Source organism: Rhinolophus sinicus, chromosome 16 (assembly GCF_057876585.1).
Source record: "Rhinolophus sinicus isolate RSI-liver-muscle chromosome 16, RSI-T2T, whole genome shotgun sequence".
NCBI lineage: Eukaryota > Metazoa > Chordata > Mammalia > Chiroptera > Rhinolophidae > Rhinolophus > Rhinolophus sinicus.
The window spans coordinates 50,309,912-50,332,392 of record NC_142516.1 but is presented as its reverse complement, the minus strand read 5'-3'; the positions used below and the strand labels follow the sequence as shown (position 1 = coordinate 50,332,392).

Sequence of the window (22,481 nt, the reverse complement as noted above, 5' to 3'; positions counted from 1 at the left end):
GTTTTCCCAGCTTCATTTATTGAAGAGACTATTCTTTCTCTATTGTGTATTCTTGGTTACTTTATCATAAATTGGTTGTCTGTATATGTGTGGGTTTATTTCTGGGCTCTTAATTCTGCTCCATTGATCTGTGTGTCTGTTTGTTTGTTTGTTTTTTTGTCGATACCATACTGTTTTGATTACTATAGTTTTGTAGTATAGTTTGAAATTGGAGCGTGTGATACCTCTGGCCTTGTTCCTTTTTCTCAGGATTGCTTTGGTTATTTGGGGTCTTTTGTGGTTCCATATAAATTTTAGGATTATTCTGTTTCTGTGAAAAAATGCCATTGGGATGGGGATTGCACTGAATCTGTAGATTGCTTTAGGTAGTATGGACACTTTAACAATGTTAATTCTTCCAATCCATGAACATGGCCTGTCTTTCTATTTGTTTGTGCTTTCTTCGATTTCTCTCAACAATATCTTGTTTTCAGTGTATAAGTCTTTCATTTCCTTTAACTTTATTCCTAGTATGTTATTCTTTTTGATGTAAGTGTAAGTGGGGTTGTTGTTTTTTTTTTTCATTTCTCTTTTGGATAGTTTGTTCTTTGGATAGAGAAATGTAACAGATTTTTCTATGTTGATTTTGTATCCCAAAACTTTACTGTATTTGTTTAGTATTTCTAATAGTGTTTTAGTGGAGTCTGTAGGGGTTTCTGTATATAAAATCAAGTAATCTGCAAACAGTTTCATTTTTTTCTTCCCAATTTGGATGCCTTTTATTTCTTTTCCTTGCCTAATTGCTCTGACGAGGACTTCCAATGCTATGAGGAATAAAAGAAGTGAGAACGGGTATCCTTCTCTTATTCCTCACCTTAGCATCAAAGCTTTCAGTTTTTCACCATTGAGTGTGATGTTAGCTGTGGGTCACATCTGAGTTTCTGAATGAGTGATCGAGTCAAAAGGATGACAACTATTAATCTGATTTGCTGCATTTATGGATTCCCATTTAAAAGCTGATGGGGCACAGACATATTTTCCTCCAGATGATAAAGAGTTAAAGTAGAAATTAGATGTTACTTCAGTTTGTACCAAGAAAGTTCACGCTGATTATAAAAGCACCTGCCTTTTTACATATGTAACTATTGATTGGCCTAATAATTTTTCAGTTTAATAGTTTTCAGAAACAAATCCAAATACTTTATATGCGTCAAGGACATTTTAAAATCCATATATTTCCCTCCTCAAAACTGTAATTTATGTGAAACCTCTTTGTGGTGTTCCCATTATTTTTTATTTACAATCTCATTTGGACAAAATACGTAGGCTCTTCATTAATACCACTTGAAAATTTTATATTTAATTAGCATGTTGCTTTCAATTCTAAGACTTTCATGGGGCCACACTCTAGCACTCTGAAACCAGGGTCTGTACATTGTAATTTCTGTATTCACCCAGAGATTATATGTGTAATGAATAAATGAATAAAGAACGCATGAATAAAATGCTCTTATTCAGAAGTCTGTACACTGGCCCACACCATCCTTCATTCTTGATAAACTCTAGCATCTTGAGCTTTTGGTGCCTATCTATCTGCCATGAGAGAATTAATGACGCAATCATAGCATCGTTCAGGCTGACACTTAGAATTATAGAAGGACAGAGCCGGAAGGAACCTTCGAGATGGAGTCCAAAGCTTTTGATGACATCTGAGCTCCTTAAAAGAAAACTGGAGGCAGATTTCAGTAAACTCCCATTTATCTGAAATCCAAACAACAAGCCCATGCAAATGATTGGAATCTTTTATACATTCTATGCCATATTTTTGCCTGTAAGAATATCTTGCACTGGTAAAAATCTTTATGGGATATCAAATCCTTTCACTTACATTATCTCATTGAATTCTTACAATATCTTTTATAGGTAGCTAATGAGCTCCGCTATTTTACAAAGATTAATTTGGTTGCCCCGAATCATTCTGTTACCAAATGGCAAATGGGGTTCGAAGTGGTCTACTGATTCTAGGTTTAGTGTGCATCTACTGTGTGGTGGGAAGCTTACCATTCCATGCACAAATGAGCAAGCAGACCCCAAGCATCTCCTTGATAAGAAATGCAGCTTTTAGGTCTCTCAATCTCCTTTTGCTTCTACATCTCTAGAACTATGTGATGAAATTGCAGGTATAAGTTAACACTGCTATTCCACTAATTCTTCAACCATTTGCTGCTGTAACAAATTCCCACAAACTTAGTGTTTTGACAGTCTTACTGTTCTAGAAGACAAAAGTCTGAAATGAGTTGTACAGAGGCAAAATCAAGGTGCCAGTAAGGCTGATTTCTCCTGGAGACTCCAAGGGGAATCCTTTCCTTTTCCCTTCCAGCTTCAGGAAGATGTTGGCATTCCTTGGATTATGGACACATCATGCCAGTCTCTGCTTCCATCCTCACCTTGCCTTCCCCTCTGACTGATTCCTCCTGCATCCTTTCATAAAGACACTTCCATCACATCAGGCCCACTGGATAATCCGGGATTACCTCCCCATTTTAAGATTCTTAGTCTAATCACACTGCAAAGTCCCTTTTGCCCTTTTTAAAGGTTCTGGGGATTCGGGTATGGCCATATTTGTGGGTTATTTTTAGCCTACCAGAGAGAAAAATTTGATTGTCTTAATGTATCAAGCTCAGTGGTTTTTTTAAATTTTTATTTTTTTAAGAAGAAACCATTTTTATTAATCACAATGTGAAATTAACATGATATCCCATTAGAATTGAACCAGTATAAATAATGTTGATATAAAATTTACATTTCTCATATCCATTTCAGAGGAACATAGCATATATTAAGGCTCTTCTAGGTCTTATAAACTGATTTTAGTAAACCTTTTTATTAATAGTAAATAGCAATTAACATATATTCTCAAACTGTGCTAAGAAGGAGTTAGAAAGGCAGCTATAAAATCTGTAATGATAACAACTGGCAGGATTAGAACTGTTTTAAGAATGTTAAAATGTTGAGAACCCCATTTCTGTTTCACCTGTTATAGCAGTGCACCTGTTTATTTTTGATAAGGCAACTGCTTGCTGAGGGTGCCACAATGATTAACAAGTTTCTTAATTAATAGATACTTGATTGATCAAGACTCAAATAAGCTTCCTTTCACAATTTTTCACTTTTAGAACAGAAATATCTTTGTCTTTTGTATGTAGGGAGGCTAATATTTTGAAATTCAGCTGTTGTATTCTTCTAACTCAGAATTAAAAGGGGGGATGAATTATTATTAGTGGTAAATCTTCGAAATATTTCCAGTTTTTTAAATAACAAGGCTTCTGAATAACTTCTCAAACCTGCCTTTCCATTTGGTACACATATACAACTTGATGAAAGTAACACATTCGATCTCCAGTGTAGTAATTTCTTGTATGAACTACATTTTGCCCTCTAAGGGTTAGAGTTGCTGTTTCTAACAATTTCTACACATAAAGCATTTTTAACAAGTTTCCTTTTTACTGAACTGAGATTTTTTTTCCCCACTTATGTGCCTGTGAAAGGTAATTTGACACACGTGCACACACACACTTGCATACATACATGTTTGTTTATATGTATTTCTTAAGTAAGTTACTTTTACCATTAGAATAAAACTAGACTACAGGGACAATTCTGTGAAGACAGTTTGGTCTTCCTTAGAAATCCTCCTCTGGGTAGAGGAGGGCATCTAGGGGTCACTAAAGATGCGATGAGGCTGTAGTAAGTCTTCTTATCCGTTTAGTCCTGCATTTCCGGGCTCACCACCACATCCACTTCCTCAGCAGCCCTGGCCTCGGATTAAATGTCTGTGAGAAGCAAGGTGTTATTGGTTGAGCACCCGGTGCTGTTTGCAATCTTTCCATAACTCTCTACTTTGTGTTCAGTCTTGGAATCAAAGTGACCATCAACCAGTTCAAGAATATCTCCCTCTGTAGCACACCCAAATAAAGTTTCTGTGCTTATCTTCTCCCTGAAGAATAAATATACCCCTTGATTCCAGCCGCTCTCCAATTCCTGACTGCTGGACCTCCATGTTCACAGAACTCTGCTTTCGTGCGCCCGGCTGGGAATGCAACCCTCCGCATGTGGCCCTGCAGCTGTTTCAGCGCCAGGGTCTGTTGGTCCAGACACATCTGCCAGCATACGTTATATCTACCACGGCCTGGATCTTCCATTGAGGGTCATCCACCCCATTCCCAGATGCAGCGGGGAACGGAGCAAGCCAACCCAGGTGGGAGTCCTTTTCTGCCTGTTTCCTCAGGAGAGTGACATACTGCTGCATTCCTCTTCTTCGCAGTGCGTGTGCAGATACACTGTAACATTTTCTGTAATATAAGGGTGTAAATTGTCTGGAGGGTCGCAATGGAGGTCTGTCCCCAGCTTTCCCAGGTGCCACCACCATTGTTTTCCTCTGCTCCCCCTCCTTTAGGCTCAGTGGTTTTTAAAGAGAGATTTAAATTTTTTACTTGCCAAGGGATTTATCTGAGAAGAGAATGGGAGGGCTATCGTACAAAAGACCACTTCATTCCCAACACAGAGGAAGAAGGTATCTGTTCTCTCTCTAGGGCATGGATTGTCGTCACAGGTATGCCACCCGTAGTCTCTGAGTTCAGAGCAGAGGTTCAGGTAGCCAGACAGGTATCCATGAACAGAGACAAAATTCTTTAGCCCTGGGCTTTGAGCCTCCACTCCCTGTAAGGAGAGGAATGACAAATGCTAGTATTATGTGTATATTGATTAGTCTCTGCTATCAAATTTTTGGGGAGGGTGGAGGAAAGTGTGGATCTCAGCTTCAGCATCTCATCAGATGTCTCTGTCCTAGGACTCATAGCTGTTCAGGGGACGCGTGGGGCTGACTCACCAGAGGCCTCTGCCTTCGGGACCCAGGAGCCTGCTGGGCAAGACCCACCAACACCGAAAGAAAGGGTGGAAGCTACACGCTTGGGGCAAAAGAAGTTGAATGGCATTGAGGGGGCCGGGGACCATATGTCACTCAGAGTAACCCCTGTACCAGCCCCATTGGGCTCTTGGTCAAAGATGTTAAACAATGAGTACCAGCTAAAAGAGCTACTTCTCTGAAATCCCTGGGGGGACTTGGAGAACGCAGAAAAGCCTTCACTGACTTGGTAACCTGATGCCAGGGGTTTGGGCAGCCGCAGGAAGTGGTGCAGGCGAATTTTGTAGTGGCTTTCCAGGCTTCCTGGGTCTTAGCTGGTGGTTAACAGGGAAAGGGAACAACACATTTTAGGATTCCCCCCAGGAATAGTTGAAGGGAAAAAGAGTTTTGAAGTTGAGCTGAAGCTCCTAAAATTGCACGTTGCTACAAAACCAGAAAATACTTGTGGCAAAACGATATTTTAAAATATTAACAGCAGTCTTAATTTGCCTGTTATTTTCTGTTACCCCATAACCCCTGGACCCTTCCGTGTTTCGAGTCCAGACTTTGAGGTTCATTGCCATGGAGAATTGATATCATTGCAAAAATAGAAAAAAAAAGGCTTTGAGTTTCAAAAGCCTCGCCTTGAGGACACTTAAGGCATAAACAATAGATTTTGATTAATGCCTGGTAATTTAGGGGAAGGTGTCTTACCTTGAGACTAGCTTAAATTCCTGGCCTTTGGGTGGGGGGTGGGATAGGAGGGAAGCCAAGAGTGGGTTTGTTGTGGATTGGCGGGGAGATGGGGTGTGTTCTTCTCTTCTTCTCCCCCTACTCTGATGGGAAACTGAGGCACGCAGTTTAAAACAAGTAAAATGCTAGTAAAATGTGGGTACCATTTGAATGCTGATTAGGTGTGTTCAAATGTAGAAAGAAATATGATTATTTGTACTCATGAGAAAACACTTCCCGTTAGTGTAATGTTATATGATCTCTTGATTGCAACAGAGATAAAAATATATGAAGTAAAACTTAATAGCCTAATCTTGTCATACTGGAAAGCAACCTAATTAATTTAAAATGCTTTCTTTAAGAAATATAGTATATTCTCCATCAGTCAAGATGGACTAGGCCACACTACGGGGGCAAAAAGACCTCAGTGGCTTAACACACAAAGGTTTATTTCTCTCTCATGTGATAATTTCTGACACAGCTCTGGCTCATACCAACTCCAAGCCCCAAACTGACAGAGCCACCATAGTCTGGAAGTTTCATGGTTGACCTGGCAAAGGGAAAGAAAGCCCCAGAGGTCTCATATCAGACGTTGAGCGCTCTGGCCTAGGAGTGAATGCTTCTGCTTACAACTCCTTAGTCAGAGCAAGTCACGTGGCCTCTTCCATCACAGGGAAGATAAGAAGTGACAGAAATGGAGTGCTGGAAAAAGTTGATGAACAGCCCCGTGACCACCAGTTACCTAGGTACAGAGATCATGGCTATTATTTATTGGATACATGAATCCTGTCAATCCACAGGCATGTGTTCCAAAGTCAGGCAATCAAATAATGCTGATGTTGGTTGGAAAATAGACAGGATATGAAAGAAAGCATGAGAAATGTTTTTGGACAGGTAGCCTATAGTACATTATTTTAAAACAGAATCAGAGCTGGTTGCGTGATTATGGAAGTATCAGAACATTTTATTCAGTGTCATATATTTTTATAGTGATACACACACACACACACACACACACACACACACATCTATATAATTTATTTACTGCCGTTTATAGGGGAATTGAAGCAATTATCCGAATAATTTAAAAGCAAAGGCATCCTGTGTCCCTTATCTGCCCATCGGAGGCGAACAGTTTTATTGATTGTTTTGTATTTTTAAAGACAACTTTTACAGCAGTTTTATGTTTACAACAAAATTAAAAGGGAGGTACAGAGATTGCCTGTATGTATCCTGTCCCACCCATGCTTAGCTTCCCCCTTAGCAATGTCATTCACCGGAGTGGCATATTTGTTACCAAGGCATGCCTCAGTTTCTCATCAGAGATAAGCATGGGAGATAGAAAGGTTTCACAGATGATGGTAGGTTGTTTTGAATCTGGGTCCCTCCATTGTAACCAGAGGAGCAAGTCAACATCTGTATGTAAACTTTGGCTTAGAAGGAGAGTTAGTGTGTGAAATAATTTCATAGAATAAAATGAAGTTTCAGGTCTTTCTTGCTGATGACTTTAACAGTCATAATTTTTAATCTTCTGTTTACAGAATATTCTAAGAAGCACATCATGCACTGGGACGAAAGAAAGTATAGGGAATTATACAGACCTGGGATCAAATTCCAGCTACTAAACTGGTTAGTTGTATGATCTTGGACAAAGAGCTTATTCTTCTATCCTTACTATGACAGCTGTGAAAATGGGGATAATAAGATGTTGTTGTAATGACTAAATGAGATAATGCATGTAAAGTGCTGGGCACACAGGCTGTTTAGCACAAAGGGTGTTTAGTAAGTGCTGGTAGTTTTTGTTATTACTGTTATTTGACAGATTTGTGAAATGGAAGCAACTCTAAAGTAGAAAGATCATTTTAAGAGAAGAAAGGAATAGAGCCTGTATTGAATCTAAACCGATTGGCTGCAGAGTGATTGAGATACCCAATATAAACATCGGGTTGGGTAATAACAGCAATACAATTTTCTGAAATGAAATTGCTTGTTTCGGCCAGAGGGTGGGAGCAAAAATAGAATTAAGCTGTGTTTACTCTTCTGTTTTATGGGAGATGGTAGGTCGTTTTGAATCTGGGTCCCTCCACTGTAACCAGAGGAGCAAGTCAACATATTTCAACATATTTGTTGAACACATAGAAGGAAGAGGTGGTGTGGTTGAGAGAGGAAAGTGCAGAAACCAGAACAGGTGAAGCTCAGTTTCAGTTCTAGCCTTCCCTCTTTCCAACTATATTAAGTGGAAGAGGATAGTTATTCTCGCTTCCCCTCAGTAACCCACATCTGTAAGAAGGTTTTTGGCAGTCACATTGTATGTGCATCCCCCAAATTTAGCTAACATGGGACTGTTGTGTGTAACAAGAATAGTCAACACAGAGTAAGTACTTATGAAGTATTTAATATGTATTAATGCATTTCACTGTGAAGCCACAGGGGTAATCATGGCTACCTCAATTAGACAGATGAGACAATTGAGTCACAGAGGGGTGTAAAGCCCCACATTCAGTTAGCAGTGGAGCTAGGCTTTGAGACTCAGAAGTTTCTAGAAGCTGTACTCTTTAACCAATAGCCTACATTGCCTCTCATGATAGTGAGTGCCCGGCCAAGCGTTGTGTACACAGAAGCTCTTCCAAAATTGTTACATCTCTTCTGCATCATGGGAAATGTACTTTGCCTCTCCCCTACAAATTCTACACATCAGTCAGGACGCAGTCAAAGGCTACTTCCTTTAAAAAGGTTTCTAGTATCATTCAGCCCATATAGGTCTCTTTTCCTCTTGAAGCCCTGAGATACTATCTAAAAGTCTAAAGAGAGCCATTGGTCAGATCCTATGCATCCTGTATCCTATTGTAAGAAGGCCCACTGTCTTAGATTTAAAACCACTGTAAATATTCCACAAAGAACACACGTTTGCTATTATCAATTATCCCACCCCATCACATGTAGAAGAAGACAGTCTCACCCCCAACAGCTGAGGACGAGCTTTTGGTCTGACTTTGGCATCTGACAGAAAGTTCTGTGACCTCTGAAATGAATAAATACACCGTCTCTGTAGCCCCCAGCCTGTTCATGAAGGCTGTGATGAGTTATTTCTGAAAATTTTAAAGTTCTAAAGGAGCCATAAGGAATTTGTGGCTCTCTGATACATCAAATCCTTTTGCTTTTGATGGGAATTATAGCCACTTGATGTCCTCTTCAGAAGCTCTGATTTGCTGTTGACAACTGGCTTTGTGAAACAAATGCTTTAGTGGCCTTGACAGTTATTGGAGTGAGGATTAGGAGTGACAGGGCCTAAGTGGCATGCTTCCAGGACAGGGGAACATTTGCACAGCACCCCAAAGGGCAATGGCTACAGTCCAGAGTTGGTTTACATACTTGATTCATTGCTTATTAGCTTCATGGCCTGACCAGGGTTTAACCAGTTTCACTACTCCTTGGTGTCTCAGTCTGCTCGTGCTGCTATAAGCAAATCTCATGAATGGGTGGCTTAAACAACAGAAATCTATTCCTCATAGCTCTGGAGTCTGAGAAGTCCAAGCTCTAAGTGCCAATGGATTCAGCTCCTGGTTAGGATTCTCTTTGTGGCTTTCACAAAGGCCATCTTCTTGCTGCATCGTCACATGGGGGGTGGGGGGTGAGGGGAGAGAGAGAGAGAGAGAGAGAGAGAGAGAGAGAAAGAGAGAGAGAGAGAGAGAGAGAGAGAGAGAGAGAGAGAGAGAGAGAGAGATCTAGTTTCCTCCTTTTCTTAAAAACTCACCAGTCCCGGATCATGGCTGCTCCACTCTCATGACCTCATCTAAACCTAACAGCTTTGCAAAGATATCATTACATTGGGAGTTAGGGTTTCAGCCTACACATTTGGGGGAAGCACAAATACTCAGTCCATAACACTTGGTAATGATGGATCCTTACTGAAATTTGAAATCATTAATTACATCATGCTGATTTTCTCTCTTTTCCCCCATTCCCTCGTCCCTGAGTCCCATTCTCCTCCCCTCTCTGTCCTGCTCTTGCCCTAAGAGGCTAACCCCCATAGACTGCTTACTGTACAGATTCTAGTTGGTTTGGCCAATGACAAGCACTATCAACAGATTGGAGGGTTGAAGGAGGAAAAAAAAAAAAGGTATTCATTCCACCTCACTCCCCACCTTCTTTGTGCTGTTCTGAAAATGGCTGCCTCCCTCTTTAACCACAACTTCCATTCGGTAATTCCCTGTTCCATGGCTTCAGGTCTCAGTTGGGCTCCTGCACCAATTTTCGGTCCTCTTCTTCAATTCCCAGGAGCGTCAATGGACTCCTGCTCTTTCCAGGTCTCATTGCTTACTGTTTCTTACTTCAAACCAGGATTTTTCAACCTTGACACTGTTGACATTTTAAGCCAGATAATTCTTTGTCGTGTGGGGTGCTGTCCTGGGTATTGTAGCATGTTTAGCAGCATCTCTGGCCTTTACCCACAAGATACCGGTAGCAACTACTGTAGTTGTGACAACCAAAAATGTCTCCAGATATTCCCGTATGTCCCTTGGATGCAGAGTCATCTCAGAGTTGAGAACCACTGCCTTAAACCTCTTCACATCTCAGTAAATGGTCCTTTCATTTAAAACATGGCTTAAATATTCTAAATTTGTGGTCTATTTCCTGGCAGGATGCTGATGAAAACATAGATAAATAATAGTAGAATAAATGGAATTTATTTATCATTTATTACATGTGGATTGGAGGAAGAATCTTTTAAAATAGGGATCCAAGGAAGAAAACAATGTGAAAAAGAGCCTTGATGATGGAAAGCCTAGAACTGTTCATCATCTCAATGGCACAATAGCCATTGGCACATTTACATGGTTGCCCCATTGAAGCTATGGTTTCAAACTGGGGCTGCAGTTAGGGAAGAGGCATGTGGTCTAAGGTCCTGGTTGCGTAGTCATTCAATCTAATGGTAGCATGTATGTTCTTCTAATTTTGCTCCATGCATTATATACAATTATATGCATATATGCATATTCTATGCATATGTAAATGGCACAATGACTGCTTTCTTTACCCACAATGTGCTTTGGAAATCTTTGCTTGTCTATCTTGCTATTTTTAAGGTAGGCATAGTATTCCATTTTATGAGTGAACCAAAATTTATATTAACATTTCCTATGTTCCAATTTTATTGCTATATGCAAACTATGGTGCAATCAACATCTATTACACATACTAAATTTTTGCACATGTAGGTGACTATTTCTATAGAATGGAATCCTACAGTAGAATTGTGGGGTCAAAGAGCCTATCATTTACAAACACAACAGATTTACCAATCTTTACCTGCTCCCTGACAGTACTGCTCCACCAGTGCCAGTTTTCTCAAATTCTCATCAGTACTATATATTGTCGAGCTTTTAAATTTTTGCAACTGTGATGGGGATAGAAAAAGATAGCTCATTATAGTTTTAATTTGCATTTCTCTAATTGCTAGTAAGGTTGAACATCTTTTTATATGTTTATTGGATCTTTGCTTTTCTTCTGTGAATAGCTTGTTTATTATACCTCAAGCCCATTTCTCTATTGGGATATTTGTCTTTTTCATATCAATTTGGAGGAGCTCTTTATAAATTCTGGCTATAAATACTTTGTTTGTTATCTTTGTTGCAAATATCCCTGTTTGTCACTTGCCTTTTTAACTTAATTTATGTTATCTTCTATCACTCAGAAATTATGATTTTTCACATGATCAAATCTGACAGCTGTTTCCTTGTCAGCTGTGGTGTTACTGGGCCTGATTTTGAGAAGGCGGGGCGTTGTACCTAAGGTAACTTCAGATCAGAATCTGTATGTTGCCTTGAACTGAGATATCTGTAGTTTATTTTTCACCCTTCTTATTAATGGTGGTATATTTTTGCTTGGGGGGAAAATACTACACATATGGAACTAAAACCCAGAGCACTAATACTTGCTGATACCAACTCAAAAATGGAAAAAGAAGGGAGGCTTCTAGTCTCATAGCAGACGGTCTCATTACACACACACACACACACACACACACACACACACACACACGAGTTCTCTGAGAATTTTCAAATTTAAATAAGGAAGAATGAAAGGCCAATGTGAATGGAGTGTGTGTAAGTATGTAGACATCTATTTCTTAAAAAGTAAGCACTGAAAACTTATTGTGTGCTCTGTAGTAATCTATCAATAAGCAATTATTTAAGAGCTGTCAGTCTGTGAGTAGGATATTATTATTTTTTTATTGTAAGACATGAAACTGTAACTCAATGATAGTAGATAACTTTCCAAAGGTTAAATAGCTGGTAAATGGTAAAACCAGAATTGGAACCCAGGTGTTCTGGCAGCAAGCCTAGTGTCCTTCTCATTAGTCTGTAGGCTTCTGTTTATATAGAGTCAAGGATTGTGTGTGTGTGTGTGTGTGTGTGTGTGTGTGTGTGTGTGTGTGTGTATGATGTCAATGTGGGTTCATTTTTTTGTCTCTTTTTCTGTGTATGTAGTGGATCTGTATTCTCTGTACATGTTTGTCTATATGCATGCATGTGTGTGTGTCTGCACGGAGAGAGAGAGAGATTTATTTTAGGGAATTGGCTCTTATGACTAGGGAGGGTAGGCTGGCAGGCTCAGGACCCAAGGAAGAGATGATGCTGCAGTTGCATGCCAAAGGCAGTCTGTTGGCAGAATGTCCTCTTCCTCAAGGGAGGTCAGTCTTTTATCTCTCAAGGTCGTCAACTGATTAAATGAAACCAACCCACTGACATTATGAAGAGTAATCTGCTTTACTCGAAGTCTACTGATTTAAATGTTAATCTCATCTAAAGAAATATTTTCACAGAAACATCTAGAATAATATTTAATCAAATATATGAATAACTTGCTCTAGTTAAGTTGACACATACAATTAACCATCACAGAGAGGGAATTCGATCCTATCAAAATGCATTTTCAACATATATCATATGATTTTCTCCTCTGTCAATATAAGATATTTTATTAATAGATTTTTGAGTATTAGACTTTCCTTGCATTCCTAAGGGAACTCATACCAGTTTTCATCCACCTGACTCCCAATGCTTTAAAAGATTCAAAATAACAAGTGCTGGCATGGATATTGGGACGTGGGTGTAAAGTGGTAAAGACTTTTTAGAGAATAATTTGACAGGATCTATAAAAATTTAAAATCTTATGACCTATTAGTTCTGTTATTTTCTTTTGTATTCTTGAACATATCTTTGCATGTAAACAAAGAGGCATGTGCAAGGCTGTTTATTATTGCATTGTATGTAGAGTGACAAATTGGAAACAACCAAAATGTCATTAGGAGAGGATTATGAATATCAATGAAATATCAAAGTAATATTGGCAGTAGTCAAAAAGAATATGTTAGATCTATACATATATACCTGCTTAGAACTCTGTGATGTTGACAATTTAAAATTAAAGCAAGTTTCAGAACAATAAGCACAGAATGGCATCACTTATATTTTCCATATGTACATTATAATATAAACGCAGCTAAATGCATTACATTATACCTATCACACTGATAATAATTGTTACCTCTGAAGGGGTATCATTAAGGAGGACTGATATTTATCTATATTGTTTGCATTTTCTACAATTATTGTTGCAATTTTCTACAAGTATTAATAAATTACATGTGTAATTTAAATTTAATGTTAAAAGTTATAAATTTGGGCTGGCCTGTGCCTCAGGTGGTTGGAATGCCCTGCTCCTCATACTGAGGTCGCCCGTTCGATTCCCATATGGGCCAGTGAGCAGCGCCCTCTACAGCTAAGACTGTGAACAACAGCTCTCTCTGGAGCTGGGCTGCCGTGAGCAGCCAGAGGTTGGCGTGAGCTATGTGGGCTGCTGTGTGCTGCCATTAGGGAGCACAAGGCTCATAATACCAGCCTGGGCCAGGGAGCTGTGTCCTACACAACTAGACTGAGAAACAATGGCTTGAACCGTAGTGGTGGAGGCAGAAAAAGGGGGGAAAAAGTTATAAATTTACAAAACATACCTTCATCTCAAACATTAGAATTCAGTTTCAAACCCTGATATGTCAACTATGTGTGTTTATAGAAATTACAAAGTAATCAATATACTATTTTACATTTATATTGAAAATTTAAAGACTGAATTCTTAAATTATTTTAATCTATAACATAATGTTTAATCTCTAGATAAAAAGGAAATGTATTTTATCCAAAGTCTGATAATGGTGCTTTGATAAGAATTTTCTCCTAGTTTGGATAACACAAGTAGCTATGAAGCTTAATTTTAGCTCACATGATAGTAATTTGAAAAGTTAAGATATATTACTTTTTCATAAACTATTAGCTGTGTTACAAAACAATCCCCAACATCCTGGGCATTCTGCCTCAGTATTTCACAGTAATAACCAAGCGGAAAGAGAAAGTAATAACAATATGATTTAATAAACATGGTTTCATATAAAAAACTAACAAACAAGTGGAAATATTTCTTTATAATTTCATTAAAGAAACTAAAATGTCTTCTGGGCAACCAAAAGCTGAAAATTATCTTCTGATACTTCCATGACACTGATCAATAACATATATAGCTTTTATAAGGTTTCATGCTTTTGAGAGAAAATATGACATAAAAATGAAATAGTCTCACATTTTTATTCTTATGTATAAATTTAACCGTTTGTTTGTTTTTTAATAGAAGGAAGAAAGAAATGAACAACTGCCTTGTCTCGCCATTCAGGGTACCTTTCTCAAGAGTATGAGCTGTTATTCCCTGGCCCGTTGACAGTAACATAGGTCCAACCAGAAGGAAGTCTCTCTTGACATAGAATACGATTTCCCCTATGTTTTTATGGTACTGAATGTGTGCCTTCTCCTGTCCATACCACCTGATTCTCTCAGACTGAATTCCCTTTATAACCTCTCAGGTTATGTCTCATCATTCAAACACCCAAATTGGAGCTAGCTTTGTGGCAACCTGTGCTTCACTCAGGGCCCCCTGCTCAGAAGAGGCTCCTACTTGTTTTTAGTGCTCTGCTGTTGCTATCTTGAAATGCTTAATAATTTTATCTTTGAATTTGTGTTTTGTAAGTGAAGCCCGAAGGAACTGGAATATGCACATGAGCAGAAGAGATGCATGCGACATGTGTGCTTCCGTTCTTTGCATCCCCATTTGCACAGTGTTGTAGATGTTCCATGAACACAAAAGTTCTGGTGGGCCCACTATGCCTGAGAGTTCAAGGTGAGTACAAGCTAAGTGCATTACCTCTACAACTAAGCGGGGGCACTGATAGGCTGGAGAAGCTACAGTTTCTGTTCTGACAAGAACTTTACTTTCAACACAGAAAGAAGGCAGTTATGTTCTAACAAACAAGAACGACAAAAGAATCCCATCATATCCTGTCTTACCCATGTTACTTCTCTGTATTAGCTGACCACGTGAGCTGGAAATGATGACAAAAGTAAAAGGAAAGATAGGGCAACCCATAGTTCCTTTTCCTTTAGTCCTTTCTTCCTTACTCATCAATAAGCTGAAGGTAGAGAGTATTGGTAGGACGTGCACATATTAAGAAGTGAAATTGAAAGAGGTCAGTTAGTTTTGTACAGCTTTTCCACTGTTCTGGTAAGAATGAAATACATATGCCTGTATGAGCTCCAAAATATGAATTGTGAAATGTCGATGACTCTGCATATTAATTGACTGTTCTTAAATCTGCATTTAAAACTGACATTGCACAATATAAAGATGAAGGGTAACATTCATGGAAATAATTACATTTTTCTTTTTCTTTACTTAGAATGTTATTAAATAGCAAATAAAAAAAACACCATGACAAGTTGAAAGACTGAGAAAAAAAGGAAACAGCTTTATATTTTAGTCCATTAGTGACACATTTTTCTTGCTTTTTGAACAAAGGACCCCAGATTTTTCATTTTGCACTGGACCCTGCAAATTATATAGCTAGATCTGGCTCAGATGCCTCCTTCCCACTAAGTTGCCTTTGGTTACTACGACTACACATTCAAAATTAATTGTTCCCTGCCTCTCACTCCTAATTATTTTTAAACTAGTATTTAGCACTGTATTTTACCCATGCTGTTTGGGATTACAGTTCCTATGCACTTCCCTGTAGCTACTGCTACCAAAGGGTAATTGCCTCCAAATCTCACCTGTGGCTCATATACATCAGAATCACCTGGGAGTGGTGTTTGGGGCTATCATAACATGCTCCCCTTCAGGTTGGGGGTCGACTGATAGGGGGCAGAGGGTCTTCAAGTGTGGCCTGGACCAGCAAAACCAGCATCACTGGGATCTTATTAGAAATGCAAATTTGTGGCCCCACTCTGACCTCTGGGGATGGGACCCAGCCCTCCAGGGGATTCTGATGCTGGGCAGGGTTTAAGAACCATTGATAGAGCAGGAAGAACTTGAGCTCTAGCTGTAGCTAGACTTGGGTTTGAATCCTGCCTAAATCAGTTAATTACTAAACGACTTTTGAGCAAGCTCTTTCTACTCAAGGCAGGCTGAGAACCTGTAACCAGGGGAAAAAACTTGTAATACGTGCAAATGCCCTATGAAACAGTCTCTCCTTGTTTACCAGCTATACTTTTTTGTCTTTTATGTCGTTGTTGAAGAATAGGAAGAAACCAAATCTGAATGCACTGAAAGCGTTCTAATTAGCTATTCATGAGCCCCTGAGGGTCCTCCAGGAAAATAAGAGATGGGATCAGAACACAGACCCCTCTTTGAATGGGGCTTGAGTCTTGCTGCAGAGTTGGCTGTGGGAACTGAAACCCTCTCAGAAGTGAGCACCCAATAAGCCATCAAGTGAATTGCTCCAGCTCGAAGGCACTGAACTGGTGATGGTAGACTCCCGCTATCAGACGTGGAGAGGAAATTCATCATGTCTAAACACTGCTTGCAGGGCATTTATTAAGAGACAAAACAAACAGTGAAACTCTTTTGGCTAGCTCCTACCTCCTGGTATCTGGCAATCTGTATTTCATTGTGACACAAGAGAAACTAAAATACAGTTTTGCCCACATTTGGGTGATGGCCCTAATTTTGATAAACTCTAAGAACCTTGTCCAGCATTCAATTTAATCAAATGGTTGAAACTGAAATATCCGGGAGTAAGATACGGAAATCCTAAGCCCTGAATGGTGCTTCTACGAGGTGTGTGTGTGTGAGAGATTATGGGTTTTTTATTGTTATATTATTTGGTGATTAAATACCAAAGCAAAATGCCAATGTCAGTCACTTGGTATTTATTTTGCACAACATTTAAATACTAGTATTGATACTGGTATTTTATAATTTTTAATATGTTCAGAATTCATGAAATAAAAAGTAAAACCAAATATTTAATGGGTAACAACAAAAATTAAATATACCTTAAAACAATAAAAATGTAAAGTTTAAAAAGTATGCATACTAAGCATACATTATTATTCCTAAATCATCTATTAGCAATACAATTGATAAACTAAAGAAATACTTTAAAAAACTTATATAAATGGAAAAACCATTATCAATCATGGAAAGCTGAAATTTAAATATTACTCAAAATTTCAATTTACAGTAAAAAACACACTTTTTCCCCTCCCTATTTTCTACTTCGGTGCAAATTCTTCCCGCTGGTGATAAAATTTTGCTACTTTATTGGAGGGACAGTGGTGAAATTAGTGATTAATTGACTCCACATATTTTTCTCTAACTTAACATTTTCAAATCATCTCACCCCTGGTTCGCAAACTTTGAGGAGATGTTTTGAAAAGTTTTTCCTCCTACACAGCCCACAATCATTTTATTGACAGCCAGCTATAGGTTTGGTCCAAAGACAACATTGCCAGCTTGCCTTTGACACTTTTAGTGTCATCAACTATAGCTGGAGTATCGATGCTGAGTTACCTGCATTAATTTCAGATCTGTCATGTTGATATTCCGCTTTTCCAGAAAGTCTTTGAACTAGAGAAAGAAATATTCCTTGCAATAGAAGGCTGGCTTCTTCCATTGTCATTGTCATGTTCCTCCTGAGGATTACTGAGGCTTCGATAAACGCTTTCGAAATGAGGGCAGTTTTGTTGGATTTGAAATTTTAAGGAAGCAAATATTCTCAGGGTATATCTCGGGTTGTAAAAATAAAAATCAGATTTCAGAATTAAAAAAATAACTACAAAAAAAGTGTTGTTCCAGGAAAAATACAAGTATTTCAGTACTTAAAAAACTCGCAATACAATAGCATAGGTAGATGACATAGAGATCAGCAACGTACTTGCTCACACACAAACGCATCCAACTAATTTATAGCAGAATTCTTGTCCATTTCAGAGCCATCTCATGATAATAGGCGCTCAGCATGAAGTGTGGGCAGAGGGTGTTTCTCCAAAACCAGGAAAGTTCCCACGATGTCTGGCCATAGGACAGTTGATTGGAGGAGCATCAGAAAGTTTGGAAACTCTGAAGTACCCATTTTGGACTCAGATACATGCTGAAATGCTCATGGCTACCGCCCACCCTCCAATAGCATTGCGGGTAGCTGTGGAGTGTACCGAAGACCTCTAGTGAGTGAAACATGCTGGGCCACTCTCCCACTGACCCACTCGAAACCTCTGAGCCAGCTGAGAGGCCGGCTCACCCTCAGCAGAGTTCAAGCCAGATTGGAGCCCTCAGGGCTCTGAGTGCTGCTCACAGCATAGCTCTGGACGCCTTGACTCAACACAGTAAACCATACACGCGAAGTATGAAGTTTGAGGTCAGCCGAGTGTGCGATATAGAGACTGAGAGACGCAAGCGGAATTTCGTAAGGTGTTCCCCACGGAGTCCGCCTCCGTTCCACTATTCCATAAAGCAGACGTGAAGTATTAAGTGAAAACCATCCACAGTTCTCTAGGCTCCCATCCCTTTATTGAATTCCCCCAAGCTCTGAGGCCTGAAGGCTGCCCACTCCAGCTTAGCCTAATTTTCAGCAAATATCGGGCCACCAGGGAAGGGGCCTCCTATTTCCTCTGTCCTGATAGTCAAATCATCCAGAGTAATCTCTGGCAGCTGGGGAGCTACAGAAGTTGCCTTTTCAGCAAATCAAATCCAAAGCAGATGGGGAGAGGAAAGTCAGGACGAAGAGGCCTGGCGACCCTCCATGACCTGTGTTCCCCAGGAGACGGGCGCCCATCCAGAATCGCCCACCTCTCTGAAGCCATGGCATGCTTTCCGGTGGTCGTGCCCCTGTACATGACTTTTTCCAGATTTCACTGCTAACATCTTATGAATTGAAAACCAAAGTAGAAAATAAACTGGGGGGGGAAAAACACACAAAACAAAACATGTGGAGTCCATTTTAAATGTAATTTAATAAACATTTGTATACCCTTATCTGTCAGGCATTATATTAGATGTTGTGAAATAAAGACGAACAGAATAAAAATCCATGCATCCAAGAATCTCACACTGAGGAAATATAAATATTAACACGGCAATGAATGCGACAGGAGGGGAGGCAAGGCTTTAAGTCCTACCAACGAAGGTACCTTGAAAGGCAAGCAGACTCCGTCAGGTACTAAGAGGGAAAAGTCAGGTACACAGAGGAATTGATGTGGTCAAGGTAGGGAGCGAGAAAAACCAAGATTGTGTTTAGAAATCATTGGAAAGACCATGTGGTTGGATGTATGATCTGCACAAGGAAGAAATGACTTCAAATAAGCTCGGCAAGTGGGGCTGAGACTCAGCTGCAAAGCACCATGTCTGCCTCAATTTCTTTCTGGAGTTAATGGAAGAAAAACCATCACTGGATTTCAAGCTGGTGTGTGCAGTAGCAGCTTATGTTTCAGAAAGTTCCCTTAGGTGGCAGTGCAAAAGAAAGAGAGAAAGGGAGGCAGAGAAGATAGTTACGGCCCCAAAAAGAAGAAAGGGGATGGGGGTGGGGGGGGGCGTATCTTTAAAGGAGAACAGTATTGAGGAAAGTTTTTTTTTAAGATGGAAGAGATTTGAATATGTTGTAGGCTGGAAGCCAGTTGCCATTGGAGATAGAAAGACTGACAATGCGGGAGAGAACAGAAATAATCGATGAGGCAAGATTTGTACCCATGCCTAGCCTAGTAGTATGCTGAATTTCTTTTGAGTAATTATATGCAGCATGTCAGTATCAGTCACTTTGTAAAAGAACACACTAAATGCTCATTGTCATTGTATAACAATACAATAATGTAACCAAAAGATAGCAGAAGTGATTAGAGAAATGCCTTCATCTCAGGGTAGATGAAATGACATAGACTAAAATAGTCTACCGCAAAAAGGGTAAAATGATGGATTAGACAAGATCGTATCACAGGATAGTCAAGTTACCAGTAAGCCAACATGATGTGAAGGGTGGTGAAGCGAGAGGGAGAGAGCAGGGAGGAAGGGAGAGATGAAAATAAGACAGACAGCACATAGCGAAAAAACGACAGTCAGATAAGGAGCTAAAGGAGGACAGAAGAGTCCGCGCATTTGTGGGAGGGAGAATAATGACTTGGGAAGTTCTAACCAGCCCGCAAATCCTGCTGCTCCCCTGCCTGTCACTACCCTCACGCAAGGTGAAGGCTGTGAATGAGATGCCAGCTGGAGCTCATGGAGTAAGAGGCTGGAAGCCCTTGGAGCCTCTGGAAATGGTTTTGCAGCGTCTCTGGGTCTCTTGCGTCACCCCATGGTAAATTGATTGTCCATCTTTTCTTCATAAAGAGAGCTGTCCACAGGAGGACTTGGCCCTGAGATCCTCAGATGCACCATGATTTCCCTTCACCTTCAATCCCCTCTTGTCTCCTAAACAATGAATAAAGGCAGCGCTGTGCAATGCTTCCTGGGTCAAGGAGTGTTTACCTCTCCCAAAGTGACAGACGGGGGCAGTGATGGGCATAGCTGTGCTTACACTTAACCAGATGCTTGCGTAAAGTGTGTTCAGGGCACAGCTCAGGGTTACTCAGAATTAAAGGTACACAAGAGCCACCTGGGAATCTTGCTGAAAAGGCAGGCTCTGATGCAGCAGGTGTTCAGAGGGAGTTGAGATTCCAAATCTCTAACAAGGTTCCAGGTGGTACTAGTGCTGCTGGACCCTGAACCACTCCTTGCGTAAAGGGTCTAGGCACTGCTCTTTGGTCTCCTTGAAGAGAACTTGTGTGGAAGGGTGCTAGGATGTCGTCCCTGGTTCCTACCCGCCAAAGATCACGCAGCTGTTCTTGGCTCTGTCCAGCGCGTAGTGGACCTGGCCTAAGTTTTTCTGACCACTGTCAAACAAGCCTGGGCTTGAGGAAATTTGTAAGTACAATTTCCTTTTCTTTCTTAGTGGTACAGAAAGGCAGGATTGGTGCTCGTGGGAGACACCCACTTAGCAGAGCAGAATAGATGAGCCCACAGAGAAATCAGATTTCCAAATGACTTTTGCTTATGACCTGATTTACGTCTCTGCAAAGAGCTAGGGAAATGAGTTGCTTTCCCAATCCAGGCCCTACTCCTTGTTGGATAAACTCTACTTAGGAAAAAAAAAAAAAAAAACCCAAAACTTGAAGATTTGCTAGTTCACTTGACTAGCAAAACGGATGAAGGCAGAAGTTTTCTAGAGTGTTTATATTTAGGTTCTGCCCAAGGGGAGTTCTTTTTATCACCTGAATGTGTCACTTTAATTTGATAAACAGCAGGAGAGGCTGGCATTTTAAAAAATGCTTAACACCGTGCGATGCTTCATTTCTGGCAGAATGGAGTCTTATAAGAAGGAAGTTTTATTTTCAGTCCTGTTGTGTCAGTTTCATTCAGTTCAACAAACATGCATTGAGTGTCTATTATTATATAGTGGGCACTGTGCTGGGTGCTGAATACACAGTGGTAAAGGAGACATGGTACTGTTCTTGGGTGTACTCAGTACTATGAGGGAAACAGACAAGCAGAAAGATAATGTCTCCACAGTATTGTTGGTGCAATGGTTGAGATAAGCACAAGGTGTCTGGAGCAGACGAGGTCTCCTTCCATAGCCTGGAGGTAGAGGAAATGAAGCAGTGAGGTGTCTTTGAATGGAGAACACTTGACCTGAATCCAGACAGGCATTAGATTGATGAGGTTTGAAAACGGTGAGTCATTAATACTATTCATTGATTACTTCTTTCTGCTTTATCTCTCTTTGGCACACCTTAGCATGCCCCTATACTCTTGAATTTAAGTGTGTTGTGCTTAAGCCGATGAAATACGAGTGAAAGTGACATGTGTCACTTCTAGGTAGAAGCTTTACATGCAAGCATGTGATTTACCATTTTCCCTTCTTCTGGCGACAGAAACTGGGAAAACCTGTTATGATGAAGCTTGCATCAGTCTAGGTTCTTGAGTGACTGCAATGAGCAGAAATTAACTTTTGTTGCTTAAAATCATGAAATTTCGGAGTGGTTGGCATGCAGCATAAGTTAGTCTGCCCTGATGGACAGAAGGGCATTGTGGGCAAGGAATTTTATCCGGAGGCTCGGAGACAGGCAATATCTTTGATTTGGAAAGCGCAAATGGTTAATAACACAAGAATATGTCATGCAAACTGGGGGAGGCTGGGGTTGGGGTGGTGCTTAACTTCTCTGGGACTGGGGATAATAAAGGCTTGGGTGATTGAAAGGGTTGACCTGATGAGCGCTTGAGTTTCTTTCTAAACAAAGACTGATTTAACAAAATTGAATGCAGTTTATGGTCATTTCTTCTGGGAACACCTTTCCCAAAATTCCCAGGCATGGTTGAATTTCCTTCTCTGGAAAGCTACAGCATTTTAAAACCCGTATTATAGTATTTAATGCTGGGCAAAGTGTTCGTCTTTGTTATTTAGTTGTTCTCTGCACTAGGCAAAAGTTTCTTGGTGGCAAGAAACATTTCTACTGTA

The 22,481-nt window shown here is 40.0% G+C and overlaps 1 protein-coding gene across 19 annotated transcripts in view; it reads left to right on the top strand.

Moving 5' to 3' along the window:
- The window catches only part of LOC109446564 (uncharacterized), a 125,580-nt gene extending 105,148 nt beyond the window's left edge, over positions 1–20,432 (top strand). For 14 of the 19 annotated variants that reach the window (XR_016019308.1, XR_016019317.1, XR_016019306.1 and 11 more), the window contains 4 exons: positions 4,048–4,237; positions 7,156–7,243; positions 14,693–14,842; positions 16,242–16,852. Coding sequence is in view for 1 of the 19 variants with exons in the window: in XM_088793135.1 (XP_088649261.1) it covers positions 4,048–4,237; positions 7,156–7,243; positions 14,693–14,789 (375 nt within the window). In the remaining 18 variants the exon portion in view is untranslated. Of the gene's footprint in view, positions 1–4,047; positions 4,238–5,670; positions 7,244–14,299; positions 14,844–16,236; positions 16,853–17,914 lie in introns of those variants that run through there. The other 5 variants (XR_012495728.2, XR_012495730.2, XR_012495727.2 and 2 more) reach the window with 5 other exon arrangements.
- The last annotated feature ends 2,049 nt before the right edge of the window (positions 20,433–22,481 follow it).